Source organism: Podarcis liolepis, assembly GCF_965112155.1.
Source record: "Podarcis liolepis genome assembly, chromosome: 1".
Taxonomy (NCBI): Eukaryota; Metazoa; Chordata; class Lepidosauria; order Squamata; family Lacertidae; genus Podarcis; species Podarcis liolepis.
The window spans coordinates 129,599,723-129,615,429 of NC_139554.1; the positions used below are offsets into that span (position 1 = coordinate 129,599,723).

General features: G+C 43.8%; 1 protein-coding gene across 3 annotated transcripts in view; it reads right to left on the reverse strand.

The window, feature by feature from the left end:
- ADAM23 (ADAM metallopeptidase domain 23) overlaps positions 1-15,707 on the reverse strand; it is a 74,518-nt gene that overhangs the window by 19,136 nt on the left and 39,675 nt on the right. For all 3 annotated transcript variants that reach the window (XM_083473121.1, XM_083473122.1, XM_083473123.1), the window contains exons 18-24: positions 14,909-14,989; positions 14,209-14,259; positions 11,758-11,821; positions 10,400-10,505; positions 9,441-9,560; positions 8,877-9,045; positions 4,971-5,082 (exon numbers count right to left, since the gene is read on the reverse strand). In XM_083473121.1, coding sequence (XP_083329247.1) covers positions 4,971-5,082; positions 8,877-9,045; positions 9,441-9,560; positions 10,400-10,505; positions 11,758-11,821; positions 14,209-14,259; positions 14,909-14,989 — 703 coding nt within the window. The remainder of the gene's footprint in view (positions 1-4,970; positions 5,083-8,876; positions 9,046-9,440; positions 9,561-10,399; positions 10,506-11,757; positions 11,822-14,208; positions 14,260-14,908; positions 14,990-15,707) is intronic.

Here is a 15,707-nt window from a genome sequence, read left to right on the forward strand (position 1 = left end):
TATTTTTAACTTTTAATATATTTCCAAGTGGAAACAATGGAATTAATAGATGTTGCACTTATCTGAAGACACTTAATTACCTATTTAGCTCATTCTTAAAGAGAAGGGAGGTCTCAGCTCTGCTTTCTACCTTCCTCTACTGTCTCCAGAATCCAGCACAAAAGAAATCAAATTTCTTATCTTTCCTACAAGCTACCCAGAAAACATTCTTCTTTAGCACACCAAGATTAGTGACATGACTTGGTCTATTTGGTCTATTACGTAACACCCAAATATGTAATTGTTTGGGGACAACAACTCTTGAAAAAGTAGGGCCAGGATTAAAGAACTGTATTACTAGTTTTTAGGGTCAGCGATGCTTTGAACTCTAGCAGCATTCCCTGTGTTGCATGCAATCATCTTTTGGTAGTGACCAAAGGCTCAAAAACCATTTATTATGTAGTGCAGGTCAAAACTCCCACTGACCACGCACAAGTCCTTAAGGATGTTATTTGGACACCACCCTATAATTTTTCTTGACATTTATTCTTCTTCAAGAGCCCCAACTATTATATTGAATGTAGTTTATTTCTTTTTTTGAATAAATTCCTTCTACCTTTATCACACTTAGAAATGAAAGAAGGTATATATCAATTTATGCATTGTGTTTACACATAACATTTTGTTTTTTAAAAAACCTACCATGAATTTAAAAAACAAATGCAATCATTATTCAGGCTTTGGATTTTATCTCTGTGACTCATTACATGTACTGATTATTTCATTCACAGAGATAGGAAGCCATTCCATGAAAGAATAAAACATTGTCTCTCATATTTTAAAGTTCAAATTGGGTTGGCTTGGTGTGTTTGAACTACAATTTAGAACAAAAACCATGGAACCTCCATACTAATGCCTAATTTTGTAGTTTTGGTTACAGACAACTACAGAAACAACTAGAAGGGTAAAGATTTTTTGAATTTAAATTGTGTTTTAGATAGAAGCTCTTTTCTTAGATGAATTTGGGAAATATGGATATCTGATTACAAAATGTTGGCAAATTATCCTGATTTCACAGTTAAATTTGTTACCATAGCCCACTGAAAATTAGCTTTTCAGGAAAAATAGTTTAACTTTTATTATAATCCATTAGAGACATTCTGGCTAATTATATATTTCAGAGTTCAGTGTATTTATCTATATCTGAAACTGACACTGATTTTAGATCCTGAAATACAGAAAAATGAAAAAGCAACTGATGGATGATAAGTTCTGACAGAAATGCAATTATGCATCAGGAACAGAAGTTAATCAATTATCTTAACATAACTTACTGGTTTATATAACATCTGTAATAATTAAAAATGCATAAATATATGGTATTATAATTGATAAGACAATCTATCTATAAGACAAATCTTTTAAAAACCCTACAAATCTGGTTTTTTCCTGATTTACATAGTTAAACACTTAACCGATACAATGCTTCTTTGAAGAGCTTGTTTAGGTTTTGCTGAATGCTCACAATTTTAAAGATAGGGAGAGCAGAGAAAAATGTTATGCAATGAAAGAGTTTGATATTTTTGTTTGAATGTCGAATGCACTCTGATTTCAGAAGATAATTTTATATGTTCACCTATTCATATGTCCCAAATACAGCTAAACAGGTTTAAGGTTCTCATAACAGAATCCCTGTCACCTTAATCTTAAGCTTAGTTTCTAACCTACTTCTTTCAGAAAATATTTTTGTTTCATGAATGCTTTTAAATAAGTGACTGGTTGGCTATGAAGAAGTAAAATAATAAATTAGTGGCATATGCTGGAATGCTGCAGAGTATAAATCAAAAGCAGATTATCTTTTCAGATCTAGGGCATTTTGATCCTTAGATAATGGACCATCACTGGGAATTTTTTTCACTGGGATACAAGAAAAGTATGCAAGCAAATATGGATATGCAGACAGAGTTTTGCTGCCCAATTATGCATTAGCACATCACACTGCCAAAGATAAAAGCTGCCTTTCCAACTGCTCTTCAGCATTGAGAACCGCTACGGTGAAATTGAGAATCAAAGTCCTGGCTTGTATGCACAATTCTCTGCCATGTACAGTGGTACCCCGCAAGACGAACGCCTCGCAAGACGGAAAACCCGCTAGACGAAAGGGTTTTCCGTTTTGGAGGCGCTTCGCAAAACGAATTTCCCTATGGGCTTGCTTCGCAAGACGACAGCCCATAGGGAAATCTCAGGGACAGCGGGGAAGCGCAGCGCGTCTTCCCCACTGTCCTCGGACCTCCTCCCGCCGCCGGCTTCGGAAGGAAGCCCCGATGCCGGGCGGCGGAGGGGGAACGCCTCCCGCCGCCGCGCGGCATCCGGACGAAGCCCCGATGCCGGGCGGCGGAGGGGGAACGTCTCCCCCCGCCGCGCGGCATCCGGACGAAGCCCCGATGCCGGGCGGCGGAGGGGGAACGTCTCCCCCCGCCGCGCGGCATCCGGACGAAGCCCCGATGCCGGGCGGCGGAGGGGGAACGTCTCCCCCCGCCGCGCGGCATCGGGAGGAAGCCCCGATGCCGGGCGGTGGAGGGGGAACTTCTCCTCCCGCCGCGCGGCATCGGGACGAAGCCCCGATGCCCGGCGGCGGAGGGGGAACGTCTCCCCCCGCCGCGCGGCATCGGGACGAAGCTCCGATGCCGGGAGGGGGAGGGGGAAAGCCTTCTCCCGCCGCCCGGCATCGGATGGCTTTCCTGAAGACTTGGGGTGGGAGGAGGGTTTTCCTTCCCACCGCCAACATTCAGAATGCTGTTCTGAATGTTGGCGGTGGGGAGGAAAAACCCTCCTCCCACGCAAGCCCCGGGAACAGAGGGAAAGCGCTGCGCCCCTTCCCCTCTGTTCCCGTACCTGTCCTGAAGGCTTGCGGTGCGGAGAAAAGCCCTTCCCCGCACCGCCAGCCTGGCAAGCGGTTTCCCTAGGAACGCATTAATTGATTTTCAATGCATTCCTATGGGAAACCGTGCTTCGCAAGACGAAAAACCCGCAAGAAGAAAAAACTTGCGGAACGAATTAATTTCGTCTTGCGAGGCACCACTGTACACAGCACATGTCTCTTCTTTGGACCCTGGTTTTAATTCTCTTCCTAACGCAACACAGCACACTTTCTCATATTGGTCCCATTCAATCTGACTGGCTCCTCCTCTCTCTCTATCGGGTCTCGATTAACCTGAATCTAGGATCTTGATTCATTTTGTGTTCCGAGTTACAAATGCCCTTCTTTCTTCCACATTCCCAAAGCATTTTCCAACCCATTTCTTTTATTATTATTATTATTATTTCTAAAAGGGTTTAGAAACAGGAATCAGGAAATAAAGACTCACCTCATAGCAGGAATGGCTCACTGAAAGTCTGCCAACGGTATCCTAAGGAGGAATAAAACTGGAAGATGGCAACTGCCCCTCCCACTAGAGAACAGAATCCCTAGGGATTGCACATTCTATATTGTTGGACCATCCATTTAGGAAGGTGGTAAGACTGGACAAAGAGATAGCTTTAACTTATCCTTCTTCCTATGTTGTGGCTCACTATTAGGAGGCCCTTGAAAAAGATCAGTGTAGAGATTTACAGTAAGCACGGGGTGCCAACTTCCCAAACTGAATGAGGTACCAAGCACTATTTCCAAATTTCTTCCTCTGGAAACTTTGCTTTAATATTTTACAAAACTTGTAAAAGTTTAATATGCTGAATTACCACTAGGATCCAATGTTTATTTCTTTTGTTAAGAGAAACTGATAATGTTATAATAAAGTGCATGCACTGTAAATTCTGCATGCAGTGGTGTATCTACCATACTTTAATCAACTTCAAGTACTAATACAGATTTTCAAAATACTCACAACAACGAACAAACACAACCCAGTAAAAATATCCATACATTGAAAAACGGTATCTTCTCTATTCTGGGCTATATTGTAAACAAAAAATGGTCCGCCAAATTCTAGAGGTTAAAATATGGGAAATTTAACAGGGTGCACTGAAAATGAGAAAATTTAAAACCAATTTCCCCCCAAAAATGTCAAGCTACGGCTGGTTCACTTTTTAGTACTGGGTTTTAGGGATGCTATGGTTAATAGATTCAAAGGGCTTTTAAAAGACCCCAAAATTTAAAGCCTGCTAAGCACGCAACAATAAAACAAAGATCTTTTTCAGCATGCAAAAAAATTAAGAATAATTAACATTTGGAACATTTCTTGATGCTTTTGTTACTTTTCTTCATACAAAAAACTTTCAGGAAGTCATATGAAAGAAGGGACTCCATAGCATAACTGGGCAAAACATTTAAGGCGGCAGAGGGGTGGCCAACGTGGTGCCCTCCCAGCTCCCATCAGCCCAGACACTATGACCAATGGCAAGGGATGGTGGAAGCTGTCGTGAAACAGAACTGGAACTTTGTTTGCTACTCCTGCTAAGTCCCCACAGTACTAAACAGGACTTAATTCTCAATAGACATGCACAGGATTGTGTGGTAAATGGCATTTCATGTCCCCTAAGAATGTAAGCCTCCTCCATACCAAACTTAACTCTAATAGAGATTTGTAAAGGATTGAAGTGTTCTTGTCATGGTTATAATATATCAAAAATAGAAATAACCAACAAACAAACCCCTTGCCATACTGGGATATAAGATTATCAATGGGTTTCAAATAGAATATATTACCTAGATCTACGTCATTAAACAGAAAAGGCAACAGCTAAAAAGTTTTCACAGTAGATAATGATTTTCTGTGAGCACCTCTGGAACGCTACAGGTAAAAGCATAAATGCTTTTCACCTAGCATACCTAGCATAAATGCTATTTACCTAGAAACACACACACACACACACACACACACACACACACACACACCTGCATTGTACATGGGCACTTTGCTCCAAATTTTCCTGCTCAAAAATGTAATTATAGAAGAGTTGGGGGTGGGAAGAAAAACTGAAATTACACAAACCCTTTGGTCCATTTGGTTTCTCTGCTTCTTCTTTCCTTTTGGGGTCATGCATGCTACAATCTGTCCCTGCCCAGGTATAGTTACAAATGCAGGTGGCTTCATTGCTGCATACCTGAAAGAAAAATCATGTTACCACATAATAAAAAACAATCATATGCTTGGTTCATCTGTTAAAGTTCCTAGGTAAAGTAAGTAGTCCTATTTAGGGGGAAATCCATTTATACTATCCATTTATCCATTTATATTTTTGTGGGACATGGGTGGCGATGTGGGTTAAACCACAGAGCCTAGGACTTGCCAATCAGAAGGTCAGCGGTTCGAATCCCCACGATAGGGTGAGCGCCCGTTGCTCAGTCCCAGCTCCTGCCCACCTAGCAGTTCGAAAGCACGTCAAAGGGCAAGTAGATAAATAGGTACCGCTCCGGCGGGAAGGTAAATGGTGTTTCTGTGCGCTGCTCTGGTTCGCCAGAAGCGGCTTAGTCATGCTCGGCCAATAAAACGAGATGAGCGCCGCAACCCCAGAGTCAGCCACGACTGGACCTAATGGTCAGGGGTCCCTTTACCTTTACTTACAGTGGGTTAACTCTCCCCCGCCCCCCTTGTCCAGAACAAATAGTGACACATGATTAAACTCTGACAAACCAGCCAGCTCCTCCCTACTTCCAGTTTCATGAGCAAGCAAGAGAGCATTAGCAGAGGCAAAGAAAGAAAGGCACACATGACACAAACCTGTCACGTCAAAATTAGCAGAAAATGACAGTACAGACTTCTAGGTGTTTCAGATGCCCAAAGGAAATGGGTGAGGCTGGATGCCTCCTGCACATCCAACAGAAGGAGCTTTTAGAGAAAGGGACCCGTGTTCCATTCCCTGGGTGGGATGCAGGAGACATCCAGACTACCGTGGGACTTCCCTTCCTTCGGTTGGAGGATGGATGGCGGCTAACAGATTGAGGTTGAATCCTGACAAGACAGAAGTACTGTTTTGGGGGGACAGGGGGCGGGCGGGTGTGGGGGATTCCCTGGTCCTGAATGGGGTAACTGCGCCCCTGAAGGACCAGGTGCGCAGCCTGGGAGTCATTTTGGACTCACAGCTGTCCATGGAGGCGCAGGTTAATTCTGTGTCCAGGGCGGCTGTCTACCAGCTCCACCTGGTATGCAGGTTGAGACCCTATCTGCCCGCGGACTGTCTCACCAGAGTGGTGCATGCTTTAGTTATTTCCCGCTTGGACTACTGCAACGCGCTCTACGTGGGGCTATCTTTGAAGGTGACCCGGAAACTGCAATTAATCCAGAATGCGGCAGCTAGACTGGTGACTGGGAGTGGCTGCCGGGACCACATAACACTGGTCCTGAGAGATCTGCAATGGCTCCCAGTACGTTTCCGAGCACAATTCAAAATGTTGGTGCTGACCTTTAAAGCCCTAAATGGCCTCGGTCCGGTATACCTGAAGAAGCGTCTCCACCCCCATCGTTCAGCCCAGACACTGAGATCCAGCGCCGAGGGCCTTCTGGCGGTTCCCTCATTGCGAGAAGTGAGACTACAGGGAACCAGACAGAGGGCCTTCTCGGTAGTGGCGCCCACCCCGTGGAACACCCTCCCTTCAGATGTAAAAGAAATAAGCAGCTATCCTATCTTTAAAAGACATCTGAAGGCAGCCGTGTTCAGGAAGTTTTTAATATTTAATGCTGTTCTGTTTTTAACACTTGATTGGGAGCCGCCCAGAGTGGCCGGGGAAACTCAGCCAGATGGGCGGGGTATAAATAATAAAATATTATTATTATCATATTACTCTTAAGTAAAGCTTCACCATTTGCCTAGAGGGGGGTCAGAAGGGGATCAGAAGTTTGCCAACCTTGGGGATCTTTGCAATCTCCCATGTGCTTAACCTCTGGAACACTCTACTGGGTATAGGATTTCCTCTGTTACAGAACAGTCTGTTGTAGTCACCTGAAAGGTGGTTTTCATGGACATATGCCCATGAGATGGGCTATACTGCCACCTCATGATCAAAGGCAGGAAATGCAACAGAGTTGAGGACAGAGAAGAAAGACTGAACAACATGGGGGCAGACACCTTTCAGGTGAATACAATGGACCATTTTCTACGGTGTCTGTCCATCAGATGGAATACACTCAAGCAGTCCCAAGATAAGCATAGGTGAAGAAAAGCATGTGCAGCTCTGTGGAACCACCTGCTGCAACACACATCTCCTAAAAGAAGCACCAGCAGATGCAGACATGTCAAGCTTGTAATGCGTTTGGGGTTTAGAGAAGCAACAAAAAAGAAACAAAGGCGCTTGGAGAAGATCAAGCTGCATCTCTGCAAATGTCCAAAACAGAAGCATTAGATGCAAAGGCATCCACAGTGAAAGCAGAGTGGCCTGAGACTGCTGTGATATTAGACTGCACCAGCAGTTTAAGTGAGTCACAGACCAATGCAGAGCAGGCCCACAGTCAAGTGGCCAGAGTGGAGAATGAAAACTTATTTCTTGGAGTTCATGGATAGAGAGATGCAAACACCCCCTCTGGAAGTCCTTTGTACAAGTCAAGCCAGGGGTGTAGGAAGGGAGGTGCGGAGGGTGCGGTCCGCCCTGGGTGTCATGTGTCTCTCCTGGGAGTGACGCAGTGCCTCGGGACCCGCGCTGCCCGAAACAGCAGCGTGGGGCTTGTGTCCGCCAGTTAGACTCAGTGGGCAGCTTGCCACGGTGCCCCCCTGGGCGGATCGCCACCCTGCCTCTGTGGGCAGATCGCCCTGTCCCCGCTGCTGCGGGTGCTGGAGCAGCTAGCTACACCCCTGATTCAAGCATTTCTCAAGTGCCTATTAAACATCCAAGGCCAAACTTGCTCAAGAGGGTGGACTGGATTGGGACGAAAGGATGGTAGCACGATGTCCTGAAAGCTATAATGTACCTGCCGAATGGACACAGAAGAAGCTAAAATCATCTTTGAGGCACACAAGGCAATGAAAGCCTTCCAGGTACTTTGAATGATCTGTTTTGTGGAAGAATGCAGGATGCCATGAAGGTATCAATAGCCTGAGTTTCAGGCACTGCTGTCCAAACACCATTCTTCTACATTCACCCACTTCAGATCCAGATATCACATGGGACGCTGGATCAGCAAACCCAAGCAAAGAGGAAGCGGTCATGGTGGCTCCATTCGGAGCCTGAGTAGGTCTAAAAACCAGGGCCAACATGGCCCATCAAGGCATAAAGGAGACCCTTGGCCAAGGACTCGCATTCACCACTCTCATCTGGAAATGAGAGAAGAGCTGGAGAAATTGAGTGTTGGAAGGAGTTGCAAACAGATCCAGTTGAAGCAGTCCAAAATGCCTGTCAGGGACTGGCTGGATGAGGAAGAGTGGTGAGAGCCATCCATTTTAAAAGAGGATTAGACAAATTCATAGATGATACGCCAATCATTGTCTATTAGTCATCATGGCTATGTTGTACCTCCAGTATCAAAGGCTGTTTGCTTCTGAATACCTTACGCTGGGGAACGTGAGTGCGCTCTTGTGCTCATTTGCAGACTGAAAGCTTCCTGTAGCAGCTGGTTAGTTACTGACAAGAGACAGCTGAATGAGAAAGGCCTAATCCAGCAGCACTCAGTCCTTAAATGAAATTAAAATTGTGGCCTTTATTTTCCAGATCTCCAGCAAGTTGTTCTGCTCTAGGCACAACTGGAAAAAACAACCCAGTTCACAGAACGCACCTGCTGGAATATCAGCCAGGTAAAGAGAACTAAGTACTGAGAGGAAAGAGCCAATATCTCTTTCTCAGTGTCCAGTGTGAAGACACATATAGGTTAATGGTGAGAAGCACTACAAAATGGTTTTTTTCTTGAACTAGGAATATGGACTAATCTTAGCTGGACTAGAAAAGTGGGCAAAACTTAGTTGGGACTTACCCCATGTCCAGAACAAACTTTTCCATTAGCACCAATAGGGCAGCTGCTTATATTCAGAGACTGGATAGACAGACACCTTCTGTCCATACACATCATCTGAGGACCACACGGAGCTCCATCTTCAACATATCCTAAATCTGTATCATCATCTAGAAGTACGTGGGCACAACTGGAAGAAGAAGTTTTTTTATGCTCTTAGCATGACTAAAAAGTTTAGAAAGTAAGCAAATGTAAATAGCTCACAGATCTCAAAATACTCTGAGAAGCAAGTACTATATTGACTACACTGAAGTCAATAGTAAAACTTTGAATTATTTCAATGAGGCAGCAAGAACAAAAGCAGGTAAGTTTTAGAAACATTGATATTAAAAATTGGTATCTACAAGGCAATGATACCAATACTCAAAAGAGAATGTTTGGGGCATGTACTATAGAAATGTAAACTAAACTTAAGTCTTATGAAACAAAACTTTGGTTTTAGTTCTTGAGACGTTAACTTCCAAAATATACCTTAATTATTCAGCTAAAAATGCATTAATACACCTTGTATATGACACTACTCACCTGCAATTCACTACTACACCTTGGTGGAAAAAAGAAGTTGGGATGATTTCTCCCTGAAGGTGGCCAATTCGTGGAACTCCATCAAGATTTGCACAAAGCAATAACCCACAGAACACATCACTGTAAAATAAAATAAAAATATACTACATTAACGACCTATTTTGTAAAATGGAAATTGTTCCCAAGTGCAGTTGAATCCTGCTGAAGCTGAGATTGCAATCAGGACTGATCAGCCAATGGTCAGTGGGACAGACTACACATTTAGAGTTCTTGGTCAGGAACTTGAGAGCAACAGATCCCTGCCAAAAGCAAGGAGGAAATCGGCTGATGGACACTGACTGTAATCCCCACTGATACAGGCTGAAGGAACATACCATTGCAGTAACCCCTTGAGCCTAAGCCAAGCTGCAAAGAAATGAAAAAAATATTTCATTTGAAGCTGGGCCACCTGATGTTATGGTGTTGTTGGACCACTGACAGGTGGGTTACCCTGCCTACCTGCCAAAGTGGCCTGTAGATAGTGGGTTAACTGAGTACCTGACTCACCAGCCAGATCCTATTCTCCACCCTTTATGGAACATGCATCTATTCAGATTACATAATGTAAAAGAATTTTAAAAGGAGATCACAGCATAGTAGAGAGTAGTGACACAAAGCACTACAAATCAGCAGGTCAAAGTGTTTCTAAGCAATGAAAATAACTAAAAGACAATATGAGCTCTGCATCAGATGGAGAAATGGGCTGTGAAATTCAGGACCCTGCTGAGCACAACAGACAGTGCCTTGTATCCTAAATGTGTTTAAATTCTCTACAGAAACTTTTATTGCATATTTATTGAACTTATATCTCACCCTTCCTCCTAAAGGAACTCAGGCAGGTTTCTTATTTCAGAAAAACAAAACATTAATTGGAATTTCTAACCACGACGTTTATATTCATTCTAAAAGGTTAAACTTACTGCTTGTTGCATGGAATCCATTTCTCTCCATCCTTTCCACAGTTTCCCTTTTTCGTGCCTTCTGTGTTTAGCTTCTCGTAACAGTGTTTATGAGATCCTGAAGCCTCTATGGAAGAAAAAGTGAAAGTAATTTCTACTAACATACCCAGGCAAGCAAAATTTTCTTCTGTTAAAAAGTAGCCAAGAGAATAGGAACTGCTGAGGTTGCTAGCATTACTTTTTAAAGGTGAATGTCCTAAATGCTTTGCATGTTACAAACGTAACATGTGTGTCTGAAAATCACTTTCTGAATCACGTACTTGATAAAAATAAATAAATACATGCACCAGGAACTTGGAGGTTATTTTTTTACCACCACATAGTGGAAAGCATGTGATGCATAGTGACGGTACATTGAAAGTTTATTAAATTACATTGTGAAAAATGAGTAAGAAGAAAGATCCAAAGGTTAAGTTAAGAAAGTTACAGAAATAAAACTTCCCCTCTTCCTTACTCCAAGATAAGCTTCTTGGGCGGAGGAAGGTCAAGGGAGCGTCCTGAAAAATGTAGAATGGGACACTGGGCTGCTGCAGAAGTGGAGAATCACAAAAAAATTGGGTTTAGAGCCTAAGATTATTTGAGGAAGTTTATGAAGGAAAACTTTTTCCTACTGTCTTCTCCTGCTAACAGCCTAAGTACTGCACCCAACATTATTCTGGTGGGTCTCTTGGCTCCAAACAGAGTGGCTTTTGAGAGGACTCCAGAGAAAGGAGGAGGCAGCAGACTTCCCTCTATTTAAGTTTTCTTAGGACAGGAAAGGCCTGTCTCTCATATATATGGAATGTGGCCATAAGTACCATGATGGCTCTAGAATGCAGATGGAGACAGGCTTTTTCTGTCCTAAAAAAACTTAAATAGAGGAAAGGAAGGACGGATCCTGAAGCTTAGGCTCCAATACTTTGGCCACCTCATAAGAAGAGAAGACTCCCCGGAAAAGGCCCTGGTGTTGGGAAAGATTGAGGACACAAGGACGACAGAGGACGAGACGGTGGGACAGTGTTCTCGAAGCTACCAGCATGAGTTTGACCAAACTGCAGGAGGAGGTAGAAGACAGGAGTGCCTGGCGTGCTCTGGTCCACGGGGTCACGAAGAGTCGGACACGACTAAACAACAAGAAGTGTGTGTGTGTGTGTGTGTGTGTGTGTGTGTGTGTGTGTGTGTGTGCATGTGTATTAAAAACTACAAAAATTACTTTTCTGAACATTACCTTTAATTACTGAAAAGCACAATTTTAATTGAAAAATTATACCAAAGGGAAAAGCAGGCAGCACAAACAAGAAAGAATTGCATCTGAATACAGCACACTTAAATCAACCTACTCGCTCCCCAGATGTATTTGCACTGATTATCTCTCGTCTTGCATTCTCCATTGTAGCAACGACCCTAAATAGAAACAAACTGCAATTAATATACATTTTGTCTTTCAGACAGGGACAAGAAAAAGCTGACCTATTTTATCAGCAACAGACATACTTTTTTTTTCTTTTCCCCTTTTTCAACGCTGCTCTGTTACCAAAGGGAACGCTCGGAGCAGTTTCCTGGGTCAGTCTCTTTAGGAAACGTAAATTAATACTGCTCCGTATTCCATGTAGGAGATTCCTGCATTGCAGTGGGCTGAGACGGGATGCCCCCCAGGGCCCCTTCCAAACCCTACAATTTGATGGTTCCCAGTGGGAGAGCCGCTTCTTCAGAGTAAAGGTAAAGGGACCCCTGACCATTAGGTCCAGTCATGACCAACTCTGGGGTTGTGGCGCTCATCTCGCTTTATTGGTCGAGGGAGCTGGCGTTTGTCTGCAGACAGCTTCTGGGTCATGTGGCCAGCATGACTAAGCCGCTTTCTGGCGAACCAGAGCAGCGCACGGAAAAGCCCTTTACCTTCCCACTGGAGCGGTACCTATTTATCTACTTGAACTTTCATATGCTTTCGAACTGCTAGGCTGGCAGGAGCAGGGACTGAGCAACGGGAGCTCACCCTGTCGCGGGGATTCAAACCGCCAACCTTCTGATCGGCAAGTCCTAGGCTCTGTGGTTTAACCCACAGCACTATAAAATCTTAACATGCGAAAAATTGGATTGTTTCCCCATTGGCAGATGCTGCACAGATACCAGTATCCAACAACCTCAGAATGGTCATGTTGCTATTGTCTAACGTTTATAAGTTATGAGGGATTCGAAGGGCAGGGAGAGAATGTTGCGAGAGAGATCATTCCAGGCGTAATGAAGCACACCTAGAAGACACCGAGTGCAGGTTAGAATCTGATTCCTTAAATGCTGAGGGTGGGTTACTGTATTTTTCGCTCTATAGGATGCACCTGACCATAGGACCCACCTTGTTTTAGAGGGGGAGAACAAGAAAAAAAAATCTCCCCCTCTCTGCGCAGCGCCCCTTCAGCGAAGCGGCAGGAGAAACAGAGCCCTTTCCATTTCTCCTCCCGCTTAGCTGAAGGGGTGCTGCGCCTTAGCTGAAGGGGCACCTACCCTTCAGCGAAAGGAACCTGAAGCCTCTGGAGGTTTCAGGCCTGGAGAGTGAGAGGGGTCGGTGCGCACCGACCCCTCTCGCTCTCCAGGCTTCAGCGAAAGCAACGCAAAGCCTCTGGAGCGCGGCAGGAGCGCTCCCACTGCACTTCGGAGGCTTCGCGTTGCTATCGCTGAAGCCAAGGAGCCTGCATTCGCTCCATAAGATGCACACACATTCCCCCTTAATTTTTGGAGGGGAAAATGTGCATCTTATAGAGCGAAAAATACAGTATATATGCAGGCTGAGCGCTGGATAATACTATTGCAGGGGTGGCCAAACTGTTTCAGCCCAAGAGCCACGTGCTCAGGACTGTCCAACTCTTTAAGGCCCATAGGTCAGCTGTGGGCATTGCAAAACTGGCCAACACACACTGCCTTGTACACTCATACAGAACACACACATTCAGAAACATACGCACAGGCAGGGGGGCAGACACACACAGAGAGATTGGCAATGCACACACTCAAGGCAGTCTGCCCCCCTAGCGTTCTGCTTTCTATCCCAGAGAAAAGCCCTCCCACTCACCTTGCAAAGCAGCCTCTTCTCCCTGTGCCTTGGAGCCTGGCAAAATGGTGCTGGAGATCAGGAAACAGAGAGGAGGGCTCCTTCCTGTTTTCTGAGCCACAAAACCTTGCAGTGGCACCACAACTGCGGGAGACGGTTAGTGGAGGACTTCACAAAGTGGCAAAGGTGCAAGGTGGCAGAGGTGACTGAGTTTTAGAAGGCCCTTTATAATAGCTCTACAGCAGAGATGTCACAACACCACAAGAGCAACACCCAATTATTTTAAATTGCCCAATTGTTAGGGGTACTGAGGGGTCAAAATAATTTTTAGGGAGTCAGCTCCAACACACAACTTAGCCATCAGGGGCAACCATTAAGAAAATGAACAGGTCGAGTTAATGAACAGCATGAATTTTACATGTACTCTTTATCTAAAGACTTTGTAGCTTGAGTTTTCTTCTTTAATAATGAAAATAATAATTTATTTATATACCACCCATCTGACTGGGTTGCTCCTGCCACTCTGGCTGGCTTGCAATAAATTAAAACATCAAACACAGCAAAACATAGAACATTAAAAACTTCCCTTTTTAAAAAAAAACATAAAGTGTCTAGAAGCCTCACAACAATTAAGACAACATAAAAACAATAAATGAAGCAAATAGCAAATAAAAAGACCAAGAGATAAAAAATATAGCCTGGCAAAAAAATAAATATTCTCTACTATATATTTTAAAGACTTACTTACCTGATTTGCATCACAAGCAAACCCATCTTGCTTATGAAGATTTGGTGGGCACTGAAGGATGAAAGGGATCATTTAATTTAAAAGGTTTGAATTATAAGACAACACATTTGGTATATAGGCAGACAAAAGAATACCAAGAGAGAGCAATTAAACAGAATGTTATGAATACTGAGGTTGGCTGCAACATTTGGTTGCTTAATTGGTTAGATTAAATGGATTGAAAAGACACCCATGATTAACCGGGCAGCAGATTTTTAAAATGCTTAATTATCTTTAGCATGAGTACAAACTATAAAACTGCACATATCATTTTTGGAGCATCCGCCCTCTCTTTCGCACAAAAATGAATGCCTCTTTTAAAATAATACCTGTTACATCAGAGAAAAATGGGGTAAGCATGTCTGTGCATCTTTAATTGATTAATTCTCTTACAATTAATTGCCCTGACATTTCTTTACTTGATAATCCACTGCGCGCGCACACACACGAGCAAAGATGTACAAAGATGCCTGAGTTTCCTTTTAGGAAAACACAATTCAGGCTAGGTTTTAGGAATGCACAATAATAAATTAGATCAAAATAAATTAATTTTCTCCACATCTCCCTCTCGCTGAAAGAATCTTACAGTCATCATGAAAGTAATAATAATAATGGTTTCATTGTTTTACAAGGTAGTATGAAAAGCATCTAACTTAATTACCTGGCCAGAGTCCCCAGGACAGATCTCTGTAATATCACACTCATTCACTGGAGAGCGACATACGAAGCCTCGGGGAAAGAACTGGAAGTCAGAAGATTTTTTTATTGATAACTAAGATGGCTTAAATAAAAATCACTCCAAGCATGCATAGCTTTTCTTTAATGAGTAGGAATAATGATTAAATACAGGAATGCGTTTTTTACCCCACTGGTGAGAAGGCAAATTGATTTGGGGCGGGGGGAGGTGTTTATTTTGACTGGAAAAGTGACAAGAAAGGAAGAGATTAAGCAGCCCCTCTCAGCATCACTCCTCTGCTCTCAATGACAGCCTCCGTGGCTGTTTCTGTGTAAAGAAGTCAGGGGCAGTTTAGCAGCCAGCAAGTTAGACTTAGCTCATTGCAGCTGCTGGGGGTTCATAACAGGAGCTCGTGAACAGGGGTGTTTGCGAGGGCATTTAGCAGAGTTTCGGGGGGTGGGCGGAGTACTGTCTCATGGTGTGCACAAGACCAAAAGACATAGAGGCTGAGAGAGCTGCCATGTTTGTCTTCCTGCTGGAGAACGTGCAAAAGTACACTTGTAGCAAGTGCAAACTGGCTGTCTTGATGGAAGAGAAGGTACAGTAGCTTGAGGGCTGCTTAGCCACACTTCAAACCACTGGACAAGATGCAGAGTTTCTCAATAGAGCTGAGGTGACTGTGCTGGAGCAGCAACACAGGAGGGGTGCCCCTAGGAGAAAAATCGCCCATTGCAAGAGACACACAGAGGGCCCATTGCAAGAGACATTGCCTGTGAATCACAGA